The sequence below is a fragment of the Myotis nattereri genome (assembly GCF_964212035.1).
Source record: "Myotis nattereri genome assembly, chromosome: 2".
NCBI classification, from domain to species: domain Eukaryota; kingdom Metazoa; phylum Chordata; class Mammalia; order Chiroptera; family Vespertilionidae; genus Myotis; species Myotis nattereri.
This window is the reverse complement of record NC_138076.1, coordinates 12,367,446-12,383,608: the sequence shown is the minus strand read 5'-3', so window position 1 is coordinate 12,383,608 and position 16,163 is coordinate 12,367,446. Positions and strand designations below refer to the sequence as shown.

The following is a 16,163-nucleotide window of genomic DNA, read 5'->3' as shown; positions in this document are numbered from 1 at the left end:
TAACCCAGAAATTTTAAACAGAGGCCCCGGGTTTTAGTCCCATCTCTGCCACAGGCTGTGTTCACCTCTCTGGGCCTCCGACTTCTTGGCGGCAAATAAGACCAGCCAGATGCCCTCTCAGTGCACTCCAGCTCTGAAAACTGCAATCAAATGGAGGTTGCGAAACAGGTTTCTATAAGTTCCGAGAATAAAATGTAACGAAAAGAGCCCTCTTAGTTAAGCTCTGGTGATCAAAGCCTGGTCTCCTTCGCTTAAGCTGCCTTGGAAAGCTAACTGCTTCACAAAAATACACACGCGGCCGAAAATGTTCACTAACGGAAGACTGATGAAATAAATCACGGCTCGCCCAACAATGGGATGTCATGTGACCATTAAGAAGAATGAGTGAGATAAATAAAGGCGTGGATGTGAAAATCTAAGACATATTAACTTTTAAAAGCAAGCTATAGATGAGTGTATATAGTACGCGTCCATTCCAGCATAACCAAGAAGGATGTAAAAGGGCCACCCAGGCTTCCACGTGATCAGAAACTACCAGGGGCTGTAAGACATCCCCTGAGAGTGGCTGCCTGCTGGAGGGGGCAGGGCTGGGTGAAAACTGAACAACCTTCTATACTGTGAGGTTTTCCTTTTTAACTTGGAGTATGAGTTCTATTTTTAAGTTAAAATTAGAAGCTTTTGGAGCTACTTTAGATCACCCAAATTATTACAAATACAGGGCACTCTTTTTGTTTCCTAATGCTAGAAAAACTGCAGTGGCATATAGGCTGGGAGGGACACAGCCACTGCTTACCTGCTAACCTGCCTCGGGCGCCTCTAGCTGTCAGGCCAGATGGAGAGGGAAAGGCGAGCTGACTCAGGTGGCAGGTCAAGGGGAGTTATGAAACATGAGGAAGAGGTGCTGGAAAAATGAGAATTATCCCACAGAGAAGGGAGATGCCTCAGGGAGAACTAAAAACCAATGCTGAATAAAATCTCTACGGACAGAGAGGAAAAACAAGACGCATAGGGCTGCCCGGCTTATGAAACAAGGAAATAGCTTCTATTTACATCCTCCAAATAATCCCCTTACAGTTAACACTAACCAGCCCAAATCCAATGTACGGCCCTCTAGTTTTTACAGCCTAAAATCAACTTCATTTACCATAGCTGCGATTATCCTCTAGAACAGCGGTTCTCAACCTGTGGGTCGCGACCCCTCTGGGGGCCGAACAACCCTTTCACAGGGGTCGCCTAAATACATCCTGCATATCAGATATTTACATTACGATTCATAACAGTGGCAAAATTACAGTTATGCAGTAGCAACGAAGATAATTTTATGGTTGGGGGTCACCACAACATGAGGAACTGTATGAAAGGGCCGCGGCATTAGGAAGGTTGAGAACCACCGCTCTAGAACAAGAGGCCGCGATGTCAGGCTCCTGAATCCTCTCAGAGGGACACACAGGCTCCCACATGCCTGAAATACACACAGCACTGATTTCTATCTTAGGCACGGAAAATAAAAGGCAGCTACCAGCATACACATCAGAGGCAGTCTTCTGCAGCTGCAAATAACTCACTATGAACCTCAGAGGGCTTCATTTGTGGTTCACTGGTTACCTGCCTCTCCTCAACCATCGGGACGTTTAAATTCAGACAAACATTTAGATAATGTGGAAATCTTGTAGTCTACGAAACATCACAATCTCAGTGAGAAATTACATAATGAAAACCACAGAAAGCCTCTCATCTCATCTCATCCTTTAAGGCAGTGGTCGGCAAACTCATTAGTCAACAGAGCCAAATATCAACAGTACAACAACTGAAATTTCTTTTGAGAGCCAAATTTTTTAAACTTAAACTATATAGGTAGGTACACTGTTATTAACTTAATTAGGATACTCCTAAGGCTTAGGAAGAGCCACACTCCAGGGGCCAAAGAGCCGCATGTGGCTCGCGAGCCGCAGTTTGCTGACCACGGCTTTAAGGGAAAGAAAAATATTATTCTCGATATACCCACATCCTATTTCCAAAATCATTGGAAGTAAAATGCCAGTTGACAGGTGTTGATTTTCACAGCTTTGGTTGGCATCCGAGAAAAAAGCTAGGGAGCTCCAAGGCAACAACTCCATTTTCTATAAACAAACCGAGCAAACATCTGCTTGCAAACAGTAACAGCGCCGTCTACTCCTGTGTTGAAACATCAGAAAACTGCTTTTTTGTTTTCTGTGGGTTTTGGGGTTTTTTTTTTACAAATTAAGGCTAGTGCTTGCTAAGAAAGAGCTTCCTTTCCCCACTCATCTGTCTCATTAAGAAATGTCTGCAGACGTCTGCACGCCCATCCATGTGCCCCCCATGCACCAGGCACCATGTGAGCAGTCAGTGCCAGACAAACCTGCGTGGAAAACCACAGAGCTCCTCCGAAACCCCGAAGGCAGGCGCAGATTCCGCAGCAGCCCCTTGGCAGTCAGGCGGACGTGGATGGTGGATAAGGAGAACTTGGGAGACAACAGCATGTCTTCGGAGCAGGTGGGAAGAGTTCGCACAGGAAACAGCTCCCGCGGATGGATAGTCACATACTGCCTTTCAAACTCAGCCCTCCTCGGGGCCAAGAAACACAGCGCGAGAAAACATGCCTACATAGCAAATGTCATTCCAGCACACACACACACACACACACACACACACAGAGAGAGAAAAAACCCCAGAGCGGTCCCACTGTTTCCGGCTTCCCTTTGCTCTCCCAGATGTTGCCAAAACAATGCTCTTCCTCGGAATAAAATCTCCTCTTGGCGGCCCCCGCGCGAAGCAGCCTGTGAGTTACATCACACTGCACATGCCTGTGGGTTGTTATGGTTCTCATCAGAGATGGCAAAGGGGGGGGGAAGTGGGTGGTCTCAGGAGCTTTACAGAACAGCCAATAACGCCGCAGAGTCTGGAACCACTTGGACGATTGTTCAGGGAAATTAACTACTTACAGTGCCGCCTGCTTATTTAGTAATGAGGGGAAAAAGTTAAGATTTCATTAAAGTAATCTGTGTCCTGTTTTTAATATTTTCTATTACATTCACACTGATAACACTGGGGATGTTTGCAGATTGTTTCTATGCAAACCTATGTATAAACCTGACACCCTGGATAAAATTTTTAAAAAATGGCTCTAAGCAATAAATGTTCCCTATTATAATTTTTAATAAAATGTCTATTATAGCAATGGCTGGTTGATAAGAGGTTCAAGTGTCAACTTTCACATCACGTTCTGAGGACCTCACGCATAACCAACAATAAAAGGTTCATGCAATTTCTCTAGCAGGGGTAATAGTTCCAGAAAAATAAAAAATTAGTTATTCACACAGGCAGTATTCTAAGGGCTGCACTTACTGCTCGACTCATCCCAGGTGTAGAAAACCAGGTACCTCTCACAGTAAGGTGCTGAGGCTAGAAATGCGGGAGGGGCGTGGTTATATTTTTTTAAAATATATTTTTATTGATTTCAGAGAGGAAGGAAGAGGGAGAGAGAGATAGAAACATCCATGATGAGAGAGAATCCTGGATCGGCTGCCTCCTGCAAGGCCCCCACTGGGGATCGAGCCCACAACCCGGGCGTGTGCCCTTGACCGGAATCAAACACGGGACTTTTCAGTTCGTAGGCCAACGCTCTATGCACTGAGCCAAACCGACCAGGGCAGTTATTTGTATTTTTTTACCGGGATTTATTCAATGTATTTTTGTAGTATAGTGGTTTATGAAAGCACATTAAAATATGATGGCAAAAAACAACAACAACAAGGAAGTCAAAAGGTAAAGGTATGGGTATAAGAAAATTGCAGCGGCAATATGCTACTTAAATAAAGCAAATATTAAAGCTGGAACAGCCCCAAATCCTAACTCCTTTTTTATTCTAAAAAAAAACACAAGAAAACAATGTGTAAAAAAATGATCTATGCTTGTTCCAAAGATTTCTTTAAAAAAAGACTTGGTATCAGAATAAATGTAGAGATTGTTAACTATGAATAATCCTAGGAGTCGCTATTTAATGTGCAGGAAGCACTCTTTCAGGAATTGTATGGAGCATTCAGGGTGTGACGGGGGAAGCTGATAGGCAGGAAAGGAAATTTTGAATAATTTCTTCTCCCTCTTCACTCAGCCTGTCATTTTAGAGACACACTAATCCCTTGTCCAGGGTTCACTGTGGGAAAGATACAACTTGTTCACACACAGACAATGGACCTGGGAAACACACTGCACCATGGCAACTGAACACAAATAACCATGGACATAAAGTCAAAACAGCTATATTTAAGTGTTGATTTACCATTTTTCCCAGTTTATTGTTATTTTATAAAACCCGCCTTTTACTCGGTTTCTCAATATTAATAGTATGCTATAACCACCTCTCCTCCACCGCCCCCCCCCCAGAAATGTGTAAAAACCAAGATGCCAATCAGCATTAAAATTGTAAAGAATAAGGTTAAATATTAAACATCATTAAAAATAGCCATGACACCACTCCATATGGAATTTGGTTTTTTTGGTTATTGTTGTTTTTGGAAGGGTGGGGTTGTTAAGAAATAGTAAACTCCAAAATGCCCTGGTTAGAAAAGAAATCTTTTACCAGTGGTCGGCAAACTGCGGCTCACGAGCCACATGTGGCTCTTTGGCCCCTTCAGTGTGGCTCTTCCACAAAATAACGACTTCTGCGCATGAGCCACGAAGTTTCAATCACACTGTACGTGCGTGGCCTCATGTGGTATTTTGTGGAAAAGCCATACTGAAGGGGCCGAAGAGCTGCATGTGGCTCGCGAGCCGCGGTTTGCTGACCACGGGTAGACCACTCAAATAAAAAAAATTAGCAACATGTCAGCTATCCATCCTACTAATTAAAGCTTTTACTTGTACCACACTAAGCTACCACATACACCGAGTAGCCAGATTATTATGACCACCTGACGTTTGTAGGCAAATTAGCTATAATTTCGTGCTGAAGTTGCTAGAAGGCCGGACCATTATAAATAGGGAAGCAGGTTTACCATGACAGTAGAAGTTATTTTTTTTTCCTGAAGATATGAGTAAACAACGCGATTTAACAGCCTTTGAACGTGGGATATATATAAATCTGAGTGGCCAGATTATTATGACCACCTGACATTTGTAGGCAAATCAGCCGTACACTACATTGTATGGGATATGGAAGCTGAAGGCCTCTTCAAACACCTTTGCTGTCTGCAGTTACCAAGATAAAACATCTCCAATTCGCACAGGAACGCAAGGATTGGACAGTCGAGCATTGGAAAAAAGTCATGTGGTCCGATGAATCACGTTTCCATTTGCATCATGCAGATGGCAGAGTGAGAATTTGGCAGAAACAGCATGAAAGCATGCACCCCACATGCATGAGTACAATCCTTCAAGCTGGTGGGGGGCAGTGTTATGGTTTGGGGCATGTTTTCCTGGAATGATCTGGGCCCTTTAATTCGTGTGGAACACGTCTGAATAGCACAACATACCTAAGTATCGTTGCTGATCAAGTTCATCCTATCATGTTGATGGCGTATCCCAATCGAGATGGCTTCTTCCAACAAGACAATGCGCCATGCCATGGTGCTTGTACTGTGCAGGAGTGGTTTCAAGAACATGAGGGAGACCTTGCCTTGCTTAGGTGGCCCCCACAATCACCAGATCTCAATCCAATGGAGCATTTGTGGGACGAAGTTAAAAGCCATCAGGCAGCTCTCTACAACCATCAAATCTCACAGAACTGGACAGTGCTATTCATCAGGCATGGTGTCAGATTCCTCGCATCACCTTTCAACATCTCGTGGAGTTAATGCCAAGAAGAATCGCCACAGTATTGAAGGCAAAAGGTGGCCCAACGAAGTACTGATGGGGTGGTCATAATAATCTGGCCACTCAGTGTATATTAAAAGTAAACGTTGCTGGACCTGGCCGTGTAGCTCCGTTGGTTATAGCATCATCCCCATACACAAAAGTTGCAGGTTCTCCAGTCAGGGCACAGATAAGAATCAACCAATGAATGCATAAATAAGTGGAACAACAATTCCCCTCCCCCTCTTTCTCTCTCTTCCCTGCCCTTCCTCTCTCTCTCTCTCTCTCTCTCTCTCTCTCTCTCTCTCTCTCTCTCTCAAAATCAATGAAAGAAAATGTTGCCAATAACCCATTTTTAACATCAGAGCAAAGAATTGCAAGAATAAAGAGAAGAGGGCTTCTGGTCAAGATGATTCACTTCAGATCAAAAGACACAAACACAGACTGAAACTTCAGATCAAAAGACACAAACACAGACTGAAAGTAAAGAGATGGAAAAGGATATTTCATAAAAATGGAAACAAACAACAACAACAAAAAGCTGGGGTAGCAATACTTATACCAGACAAAATAGACTTTAAAGCAGTGGTTCTCAACCTTCCTAATGCTGCGACCCTTTAATACAGTTCCTCATGTTGTGGTGACCCCCAATTTCATTGTTACAAATTGAACATAATTAAAGCATAGTGATTAATCACAAAAACAATATGTAATTATATATGTGTTTTCTGATGGTCTTAGGTGACCCCTGTGAAAGGGTCACTCGACCCCCAAAGGGGTCGCGACCCACAGGTTGAGAACCGCTGCTTTAAAGCAAAGGCTATAACAAGAGACAAGGACCCAGCAATTCCACTTCTGGGTATTTATCTGAAGAAACCTAAACACTCAATTGAAAAGACATGTATCATATGTTTATTGCAAATTATCTACAATAGCCAACATATGGAAATGACCCAAGTTTCCGTCAGTAGATGAATGGATAAAGAAGAAGTGGTGCATACATACAATGGAATATGACTCAGCCATAAAAAAGAATAAAATCTTACCACCTGCAGCAACACGGATGGACCTAGAGGGTACTGTGCAGAGTAAAATAAGTCGACAGAGAATGACAAATGCCAAAAGATTTCAGTTATCTGCAGAATCTAAAGAACAAATAAACAAGCAGCACACAAGCAGACTCACAGATACAGAGACAATTTTGACAGTTGCCAGGTGGGAGGGAGACTGGGAGGATGTAGGGAAAATGTGAAGGGGTTAAGAAGTACAAAATGGTAGAGAACAGTCATGGGCATGTATAGTACAACATTGTGAGTATAGTAAATAATCTATAATAATAAAAGCATGCAAATCGACCAAACAGCAGAATGACCAGACGGCCACTGGCGCCAGGCCAGCCAAGGCAGGTGTGATGCGATTGGTCAGGGGCCTGGCCAAAGCCCCATGATCACCCCGCAGAGGGAGGCCCAGGCCACCAGCCAGTGGGGCAATCAATTGGGTGGCTCCACAACAGCCCCAAAGAGGGAGGCCCAGGCCACCGATCTGCGGGCTGCAGTGAGTGGGCGGGACTTCCCTCTGCAGGGGCAATCCATCATGGAGCCCTGGCCAGGTGGGCAGGGCCTACCTCTTTGGGGTGATCAATCTCAGGGCTCCTGGATTGTGAGAGGGCACAGGCCAGGCTGAGGGACTCCCCTCCCTGAGTGCATGAATTTTGTGCACTGGGCCTCTAGTGTTATAATAACTAAAAAGAGAAGTAGCACCAATGAAAAGAAAAAGTTAAAAGTCAGAAGGGCCCTAGCTGGTTTGGCCCAGTGGATAGAGCGTTGGGCTGTGGACTGAAGGGTCTGAGATTCAATTCCAGTCAAGGGCACATGCCTGTGTTATGGGTTTGATCCCTAGTAGGGGGAGTGCAGGAGGCAGCCAATCAATGATTCTCTTTCATCATAGATGTTTCTATCTCTTTCTCTCCCTTCCTCTCTAAAATCAATAAAAAAATATTTTTTAAAAAGTCAGAGGAAATAGTTCTTGGTTTTGTTTTTTTTTACAGCAAAGTACATGCTCACAAGTAAGGTATACCAAAGACTAAGAACAGCTTAAACTAGGTTTCAATTCCTTCCCCAAACATAGTCTGCCCCCTGGTGGCAATTTAGCACAAGTGCGCCAACGTGAAGGGGCGGCCTTGACAATCTATTCACAGCCAGCTGTTATGTAAGACAATCTGCTATGTGCTGGGCACTCACCCAAATACTTCATATATATTCACTCATTTAAGTAACTGAATAAGCAGTTATTGTACAGGAACACCAATTTGTAAATATTTTACTTCGGGGCATTAGAGAAGCACAGATTTTTAAATTGGCTCAAAAATATTCTTTGATTACTTTTTGATCAGCTGTTTATCACTTGTGCCCTACCTGTAGTTTCTGAACTTATACTAAATATGAGACGTACCTAAAGATAAGAAATTATCCACCCTCATTATCATACAAAGTCTTAATTTGATTTAAGAGAACATAATAAGGATCGCCAAGGGAAAAAAATCTAAGGAACTTTGGGTACCTAAGATAAAACAATGTGGATACTGCTATAAAAATTAGGACTGGGTTTTGGGAAGTTCAGCAGAGCTTGTGTTAGGATGTCAAGTGGAAAAACAAAACTCAGATTTAAAATCGTATGGATAGTAGGATCTCAACTTTAAACAAAAAGAATAAAGAATATTAAAGCAAACATAGCAAAATGTTGGCAATGCTCTGGAAGTTGGAGTGGACGTGATTTTTAATTTCTTGGCCATACATTTCTGTGTTTCCCCATTATTTTTAACAAGCATCAGAGGCAGAAAAAGAAACTTTTTAAAAAGTGTGACATAATAGCTTTATGAAAAGCCTATGAAATAAGCTGAGTCTCAGTTAATGACACAGATAAAGAGAAACAAAGAAAAAATTGTATAAGTCTTTAGTAAGGCTTAAGAAACAAAAGAAGATATTCTAGGGATGCTATAAGTATTTGGCAGATCAGTGTGTTATGATATCACAGTATATTCAAAGCAGAATCACAGACTCCACTGCAGTCTGAGTAGTGTGTGTATGTGTGTGTGTGTGTGTGTGTGTGTGTGTGTTTAGAGACTTGACTGTAGAAAACAATGATGTTATGATTCTAGACATGATTATGGCATGTGCTATGCAGGGATGCTTAGATGTGAAGAAGTGCATACAAATACTGTCTGATGTTTTTGGCTGTTGTTAATGATCACGAAGAATCTGGAGCAAATTGATATTTATATCAGAGATTCAAGCCTCTATGTCCAACCCATCTTCCCCCGAACTCTAACATTTATCTCCTTACTTTCCCTAAAAGCACGCTAATAGCTACATTTTCTTCACTTTTATGACTTAATAATCTTTATGGTCTTATTTTCTTATCTTTATTCCAACTGTAGAAAGTTCAACTCAAAGCCCTATTTTTTTCCAGTATCCTAGAAGAGGAGGAAGAATGCCTATAAGATATATTGTAAATAACGATTTAAAAAATAACACAAAACAATTAGAAAAAATTTCAGCCCCCATCCGCCCATAAGACTGTGAGTTCTCCAATACCAGCACCATTGCCTTTTACTTCTTTGTTCTCCCAACATAAGAGCAGTGACATCTTACCCATGCACAATGTTTGTTTTAAAAACAAATTTTAAAAACATGTGTTCATTGTAGATTTTTAAAAAAATAAAAATTAAATTACATGCACATTACAGTGCTCTGCAACAAGTTTCTAAACTTAATGGAAGCTTAATAAGCTTATTAAACTAAAAATTTCACTTATCTTTCATAGCATTAAATAATCCTCCCTATTGTTATTTAATGGCTTCAAAATGTTACTAAATGTCAATGAAGGTCATTTAAACAGCATCTGTTATTTCTATCACTCAGGTTGTTTCCAATTTTTCCCCCTCTTAAATAATTTTGAAAGCAATAAATAAGTCCACTATTTTCCTAGAATCCGTTCTGATCAATGGGGTTCCTGGGTAGAAAGCTTTTGTCACCAAGGTGCCTCGGAAAGGCTGTTGTAATGTATACTCCCCTTCGTAGTATGTCTGAGGCACCTCACTCACTCACTAACAAGAGACAAGAACTGGCAGCACATTACTTTAATTAGAATTTTGCAAACTTTTTTCACACGTTTCGTCCCCCTCCATATTCCTTCTTTCGTGCCGCTCCATCTATTTTTCTTCTGTGGAGACGCCTTTCTCTTGCGGCCTTGACGAAGCCTCTATGTTACGAGGAAGCCTGTAGCCTCTGTTGTCCCATTTTGTCGTTTGCTTTTTAATATTGTTTATCATGGTTTTAATTTGAAATATAATTGACAAATAGCATTGTATGAGTTTCAAGTGTACAACATAATGGTTCGATATTTGTAAGCACTGTGAAATGATCACAATACGTATAGTTATAGCTAACACCCTTCACCGCGTTTGTAATGTTTTTGACAGAGGAGAACTCCTGCCTAAAACTTTTGCTGTCATAATTATTCATCTTTTCTTTGATACAGTTGTTCCTGGAAAGGTCTTTTCTATCCAAGTCTATATTCCTAGTGTTCTTATCATTCCAATTTTTGGGTAAAACTTCAGTCAGTCTAGGATATACAGGGTGGGGGAAAGGTAGGTTTATAGTTGTGAGTATGCAAAAACAGTTTATTTTTCTATTGTTATTTATGAATTGTTGTATTCTTTTCCATCCAAACAACTGTAAACCTCCTTTTGCCCTACCCTGTATTTATGTCGTATGTGAAGCAGACACTCAGCTCCTACAAAAAAAAAAAAAAAAAAAGGCCTTTGTACCAACAAGAATTTTATTAAATAATCCCTACTTTTCCCTGATTTGAAACACCAAATTTAGTAGACATCATAACCACATCGGCAGTATGAGAGGAGAGTTCTAATCATAAACCGACCCTGACTGACAGCCTCGTCCTTCCTCTCGCTGGGGGAAACCCAGGCCCCCCCGTGTTACCTCATCCGAGCAGGTTTGCAACTTGCATCCATTCCCCAACCCTTGGGAAAGGGGACGGAGAGCAGCCCCGCACCGTGTGCCATGTTAGTAAACGGATTTGGAAGGAGCCGTGCATTTTCTGCTCCCCAGGGCAGACACCATGGCACCTGGGACTGGTGAGCTTGTGTAAAATAATCAGGGGCCTGGACGAATGCAGCCCTGGTGCTTTGGTTTCCCAGACGGTCTTACCGTGTGGAAGAAGCAAGGTAATAATAGTGCGTGGCTTGTGTGACAGCTTCCTTATAAAGAATAAACTGAGTTTTATTTAGAGCCAGTGTTGGCTAGAACTTATAACATCATCCTCTTTAAATAAATTACAACAGCTAGACTCCACGAGATGGTTCTTGACTTCCAGTGGGTTTTCCTGCTTGCTTTCAGGAGTTAAAATAACTCAACTTCCTGGAAAAGAACTCTGAAAGTAAGCCACTAGGATCATAAGATGAATGGAGAGGATTCTCATCATCACCATCCCTAACAGAAGACACATCTGAGAACTTTACACAACAATTCCATGGGGTCAGAATTACTCCTATACTGGGAATTCGTCCCCAAATGTTTTCACATTCCCAAGTGAGGAAGTTGACCCAAATGTTTTCACATTCCCAAGTGAGGAAGTTGAGAGTTAGGGAGGCTTAGCAACTAGCTCAAGGTCAGCACAAAAGTAAAATGTGGCAAGACCAAGATTTAAACCAACACTCAATGTCTCTGAAGATCATTCTCTTTCTTGTCTTATGAGATAACAGGATTGTCTCTGCAATAACTGATTTAAGGTTAAACTAAAACAACAGCATACACAATTTTCAATGGTTGCATTAGCCAACAATTTAAAAAAATAATACCCAATGTTGACCAGAATACGGTGAAAGCAGCACTATTTTATGTTGTCATTCATGGTATATGTGGGAAAGAAGCTTTTATTTATTTTTAGGGGGTGGGCAAGAAGCTTTTAGAAAGCAGTCTGGTTACCTGAGGGAAGGGCGTACAAGTATGTGTATGTCTTGATTTACTTACATTACGTTAAAGAGTAGTTAAATTATGTTGCCTAGGCTAAATGTAACTTATGAACGTGACAAAACAGCACTAAAGTTATCTGAATTTTATTTAAACTCAAATTTAAAAAAATTAAATGGTGATTTCTAAAACTCTACATGCTAAACTTTAGCAAACTGCCATAATTAAAATTAAATTATTATTTTACCAAAACAGAAGGATATGAAGTTGGTCAACTTAATTTTCACCAGTTTGTTGCTTTAAAAATATATATATCTTAAAGCCATGGTACAATTATTTAGAATTTAATCCTCAGAGGAACATGTTTGTATGTGGAGGCGATGTCCTCTATAGCATCCAAAAGATGGCCATTGGCAAGCAGACTATGAAGAAAGTCAAGGTGATTTGTAGACATTGAATATGACAGTAGGGAAACACCTTAGCGATCAGTCATTTCAATTATGCAGAATATATGCTATTAAAGAGGTTACATGATCCACTGTTTGGACACCACTTCTTAGCATCAAGGCTATCCTTCCAAAAACCAACACACTGTGACTTTTCCTCAGCAGGCTGATCATAATGCAAGCTAGGCTTAAGTCATAATAATTAATAACTAACCAACTAGGAAAACCTGGAAAGGCCATGTTTCTGATTTTTGGGAAAATACATGTTCATACCACAGTCTAGGTTAAATTGCAATGGTGAACCCTTAAAATACATCTTTTTTTTTTTCACTGAAATTATTATAGCATTGATTACTAATTGGAGATAGGCATTTTGAACCCTATCATACACCCCATTTAACTCCAAGGATTAAATGTTTTGCCAAATAAAACCACATCATAATTCATACTGTCCATTTCTTTTCTTACTTAATCAGGAGTCAATTTTCCATTCTGATAACCTGTGAAGGGTCAATTATATACTTTGGAAATAAGGCAGGCATAATGTCAGTCCAACCATGTGCCAAGGGAAAATGCCTAGTGCTAATAATACTTTTTCTCTCCAGGAGAGAGAAGCTATACGTTGGGGATTATTATGTACTATGCCCATCAGAAGAAATATCCTTTTTAATAGTTCACGATCCTAGTCTTGAGACATTAAGACTGCCTTTCCTAGTTCCATATTTAATTCAGATGAAAACAGGCAGCTAAAACGATAATATCTGAAAATGTGTGACTGCTATAAATGGAAAGCATTGATTCCCACTCGCATACAACCTGTGAGATACAAAAGCTCACAAATTCAATAGGGAAACATACTGGAATGCCTTGTCCTATACAGTTATTAGTGGAATCACGAAGTTCTAATGATCTGAAAGCTGTCTTAGTATCAAAGTTGGAGAGCTCTGAATTTTCAGTTACTGGTGTAGGTGTAGATTATGGGGCTTTATGATAAATAAAAACCACAGATTCCTGTCAGCCCAGCAGGGAGTCAATTGATGCCCCGGAAATGTAGTAAGGCCCGGGACAGATGAGAACATGCTGGCATGCTAAAGAATCTTCCCCAGTACGTTTGCCTATTTTCTCTTCAATTCAGTTGAAAGGCAAAAGTGTTGATAAACATTCACTAGGTAATTAACATGAAGTTACCACATGATCCTGTACCCCAAGCATGTCAAACTCAAAGGCTAACATGGGCCAAATAAACAAGGCATGCGGCCCACAGGCCACGAGTTTGACATGCTTGCTGTACACACATGTGCACGCACGCACACACACACAGAGAAGATGCAGAGCAAACAGACGCTCACACAGCTCTGAGAGACTAACACCTTTCTGGAAAGTTATTTACTAACATATATTAGGAATTTCAAAAAGATTCATCTAGCCCTAGCTGGTTTGGCCTGTGGACCCAAGGCCCAGATTAGATTCCGGTCAAGGGCACGTACCTCGGTTGCAGGCTTCTCCCTGGCCCCGGGCCCTGGTCAGGGCTCCTGCAGGAGGTAACCAATCTATGTGTTTCTCTCACATTGATATTTCTCTCTGTCCTTCCCTCTCTCTTCCACTCTCTCTAAAATCAATGGAAAAATCCTCCGATGAGACTTAAAAAAAAAAAAAAAGGCTATAAAAGATTCATCTAGTTTATGCATAGTGTTCAGCTCAGTTTTCATCCCCAATAAAAATCGGGAGATGATTTATGTGGCCATCCATGCTGTGCAACAAGAACACGCACGGTGCAGCGAGGAGGAGCATCCACGTGGCCGAGGACGAGGCAGCGTGTAGGCTGTCCATCTGTGTCAATCATGCGAGAACAATACTGTGCACACTCCCTGGCTGCCACAGGATGCGATCTCTTTCCACTCCTCCTCTGCTCCAGCTAGGAGCTGGGGACCCAAATCTGTCCTGGAACCAAGAAGCCCAAGTCCCAATGCTAAAACATAAAAGGGTCAGGCCTAAATAATAAAAACCATCCTCTATCTTATCGGTAAACCTTTCCTCTCTCACTCACACAGGAATCCTCTCTGAGATGAAAAAAAAAAAAAATAAGGGGGGAGAGAGAGAGACTTTCCAGGCACTAAAAGAAATGCTAAAGAAAGGACTTTTGAATAGTAACCAACTTTGCTTGGTCTGTGGTGGAACTCTGGTGAGTCCACTGGTTAGTTAGGCAAAGGGGGCTCCTACACTGTTAATATAAAGGGACCTACTTTACTTCCAAGAGAAAACATCAGGGTGAAAGTAAGAGAGAAGAATTTAGTGAGCAACTACTCTAAGTAGACTATGTCAACGAGTTCAGGAAGGAGCATCTTCTCTATTTTGCTCCAGTCTCTGATTTTGCTTCTCTTTCTTTGTTGGAATTCTAAAGACAATCTTAGCATATTAAGGGTCCGTGATACCGGGACAAAGAGCAAAGCAACAGTCATAATCTGTAACTTGTTGATTTTCTATCAGAACTAACATTTAAAACCATCATGGCAAAGCTTCAGGTAGATGTCTTACTCTTATTTCTTCTTTTGCCCAGTATTAACTGGAGCCCTGAACATCAAACAACTAAATATCTTTCAGTCACATAGGACAAGTGGGCACAGCATGTTGATACAGGTTCTTCCTAAGTTGTGAATTTCCTCTTCATCTTTATGGCTTCCCATTGGATTACAAAGGGAACCCAAATCTGCTGTAGCATCCTCAAGAATTGTATTTGCATTGGGGGCCGGGAAAAGAAAAAAGTAAGCAAACTGGGACTTGTTTCCTGCATTCTGAATCCCAGATGAGGATGCATTTTCACATCCTATTTTTGCTGACCTTGTGCTGGGTCCATAATGAGGTCCTATGAAGCTGTGTTCCTCTGCTGTGCTATGGGGAAGTGGCCTTTGTGGCTACTTTAGGACTATACCCACCATTACCATCACTTAATGCACCGTTTGGGGCAGGGAGAATCTACATTTTAAAATCTCATAAATATCAGAAACATTAGAATAAAGGTTTGAAAAATAGTACCAGCGTGTAGAGATAAAAGCATATAAAACAATGTCAAATCTTATTGCGTAGTAATTAAAAATAGACAAAGGAGCCCTGGCTCAGTGGCTCAGCTGGCTGGAGCGTCATCCTGTGCATCAAGCGGTTGCAGGTTCGACCCCGGGTCGGAGCACAGGTGGGAGGCAACCAATTGATGTTTCTCTCTCAACCTTCCACTCTCTAAAAAAATCAATAAAAACATATCCTTGGGTAAAGATTAAAAACAAAACAAAACAAAAGAAAGCAGCAGGTAGAGCCTAATTTAATTTTTTTAAATTGGTATTTCCTTTAACATTTTAACAGCATTTATTATTTTTTCTGATTATATATCTCATACATGTACATAAAAATATTAGAAATGTAAATGCCAACTGATAAGTGTAGAAGAAATAATGAAATCAGAAAATCATCATTTGGCAACTGTTACAGAAATACTTGATTCAGACCAGGAATGTCAGTGGATGCTAACATTAGTGTATAATTCTGAGGAAAAACATGATACATTACATATCAAATATTTCTAAAGATAGCAAAATATTACTCTCCTAGAGGCCCAGTGCACAAAAATTTGTGCACTCGGGGGGGAGGGAGGGGGTCCCTCAGCCCGGCCTGTGCCCTCTCGCAGTCTGGGACCCCTTGGGAGATAACGACCTGCGGGCTTAGGCTTGCTCCCGGATGGCAGAGGGCAGGCCTAATCCCTAGGTGCAGCCCCTGGTCGGGCTTAGAGCAGGGCCGATTGGGGAGTTGGGGCGCCGCCCCCTGGCATGCACAGAGCAGGGCGGATTGGGAGGTTGCGATGCCACCCTCAGTCACGCTCAGGGTAGGGCCGATTGGGGGTTTGGGGCACCGCCCCCTGTCACACTCA

The 16,163-nt window shown here is 41.5% G+C and overlaps 1 protein-coding gene across 2 annotated transcripts in view; it reads right to left on the bottom strand.

The window, feature by feature from the left end:
- Window positions 1–16,163, bottom strand: part of MTUS1 (microtubule associated scaffold protein 1) — a gene marked incomplete at its 5' end in the record, with an annotated part of 94,404 nt that overhangs the window by 43,098 nt on the left and 35,143 nt on the right. Inside the window, one exon of one of the 2 annotated variants that reach the window (XM_081084729.1) lies at window positions 2,381–2,827. The exons of the other annotated variant lie outside the window; for it this stretch is intronic. Coding sequence (XP_080940855.1) covers window positions 2,381–2,501 — 121 coding nt within the window. Of the gene's footprint in view, window positions 1–2,380; window positions 2,828–16,163 lie in introns of those variants that run through there. 2 annotated transcript variants of the gene reach the window in all.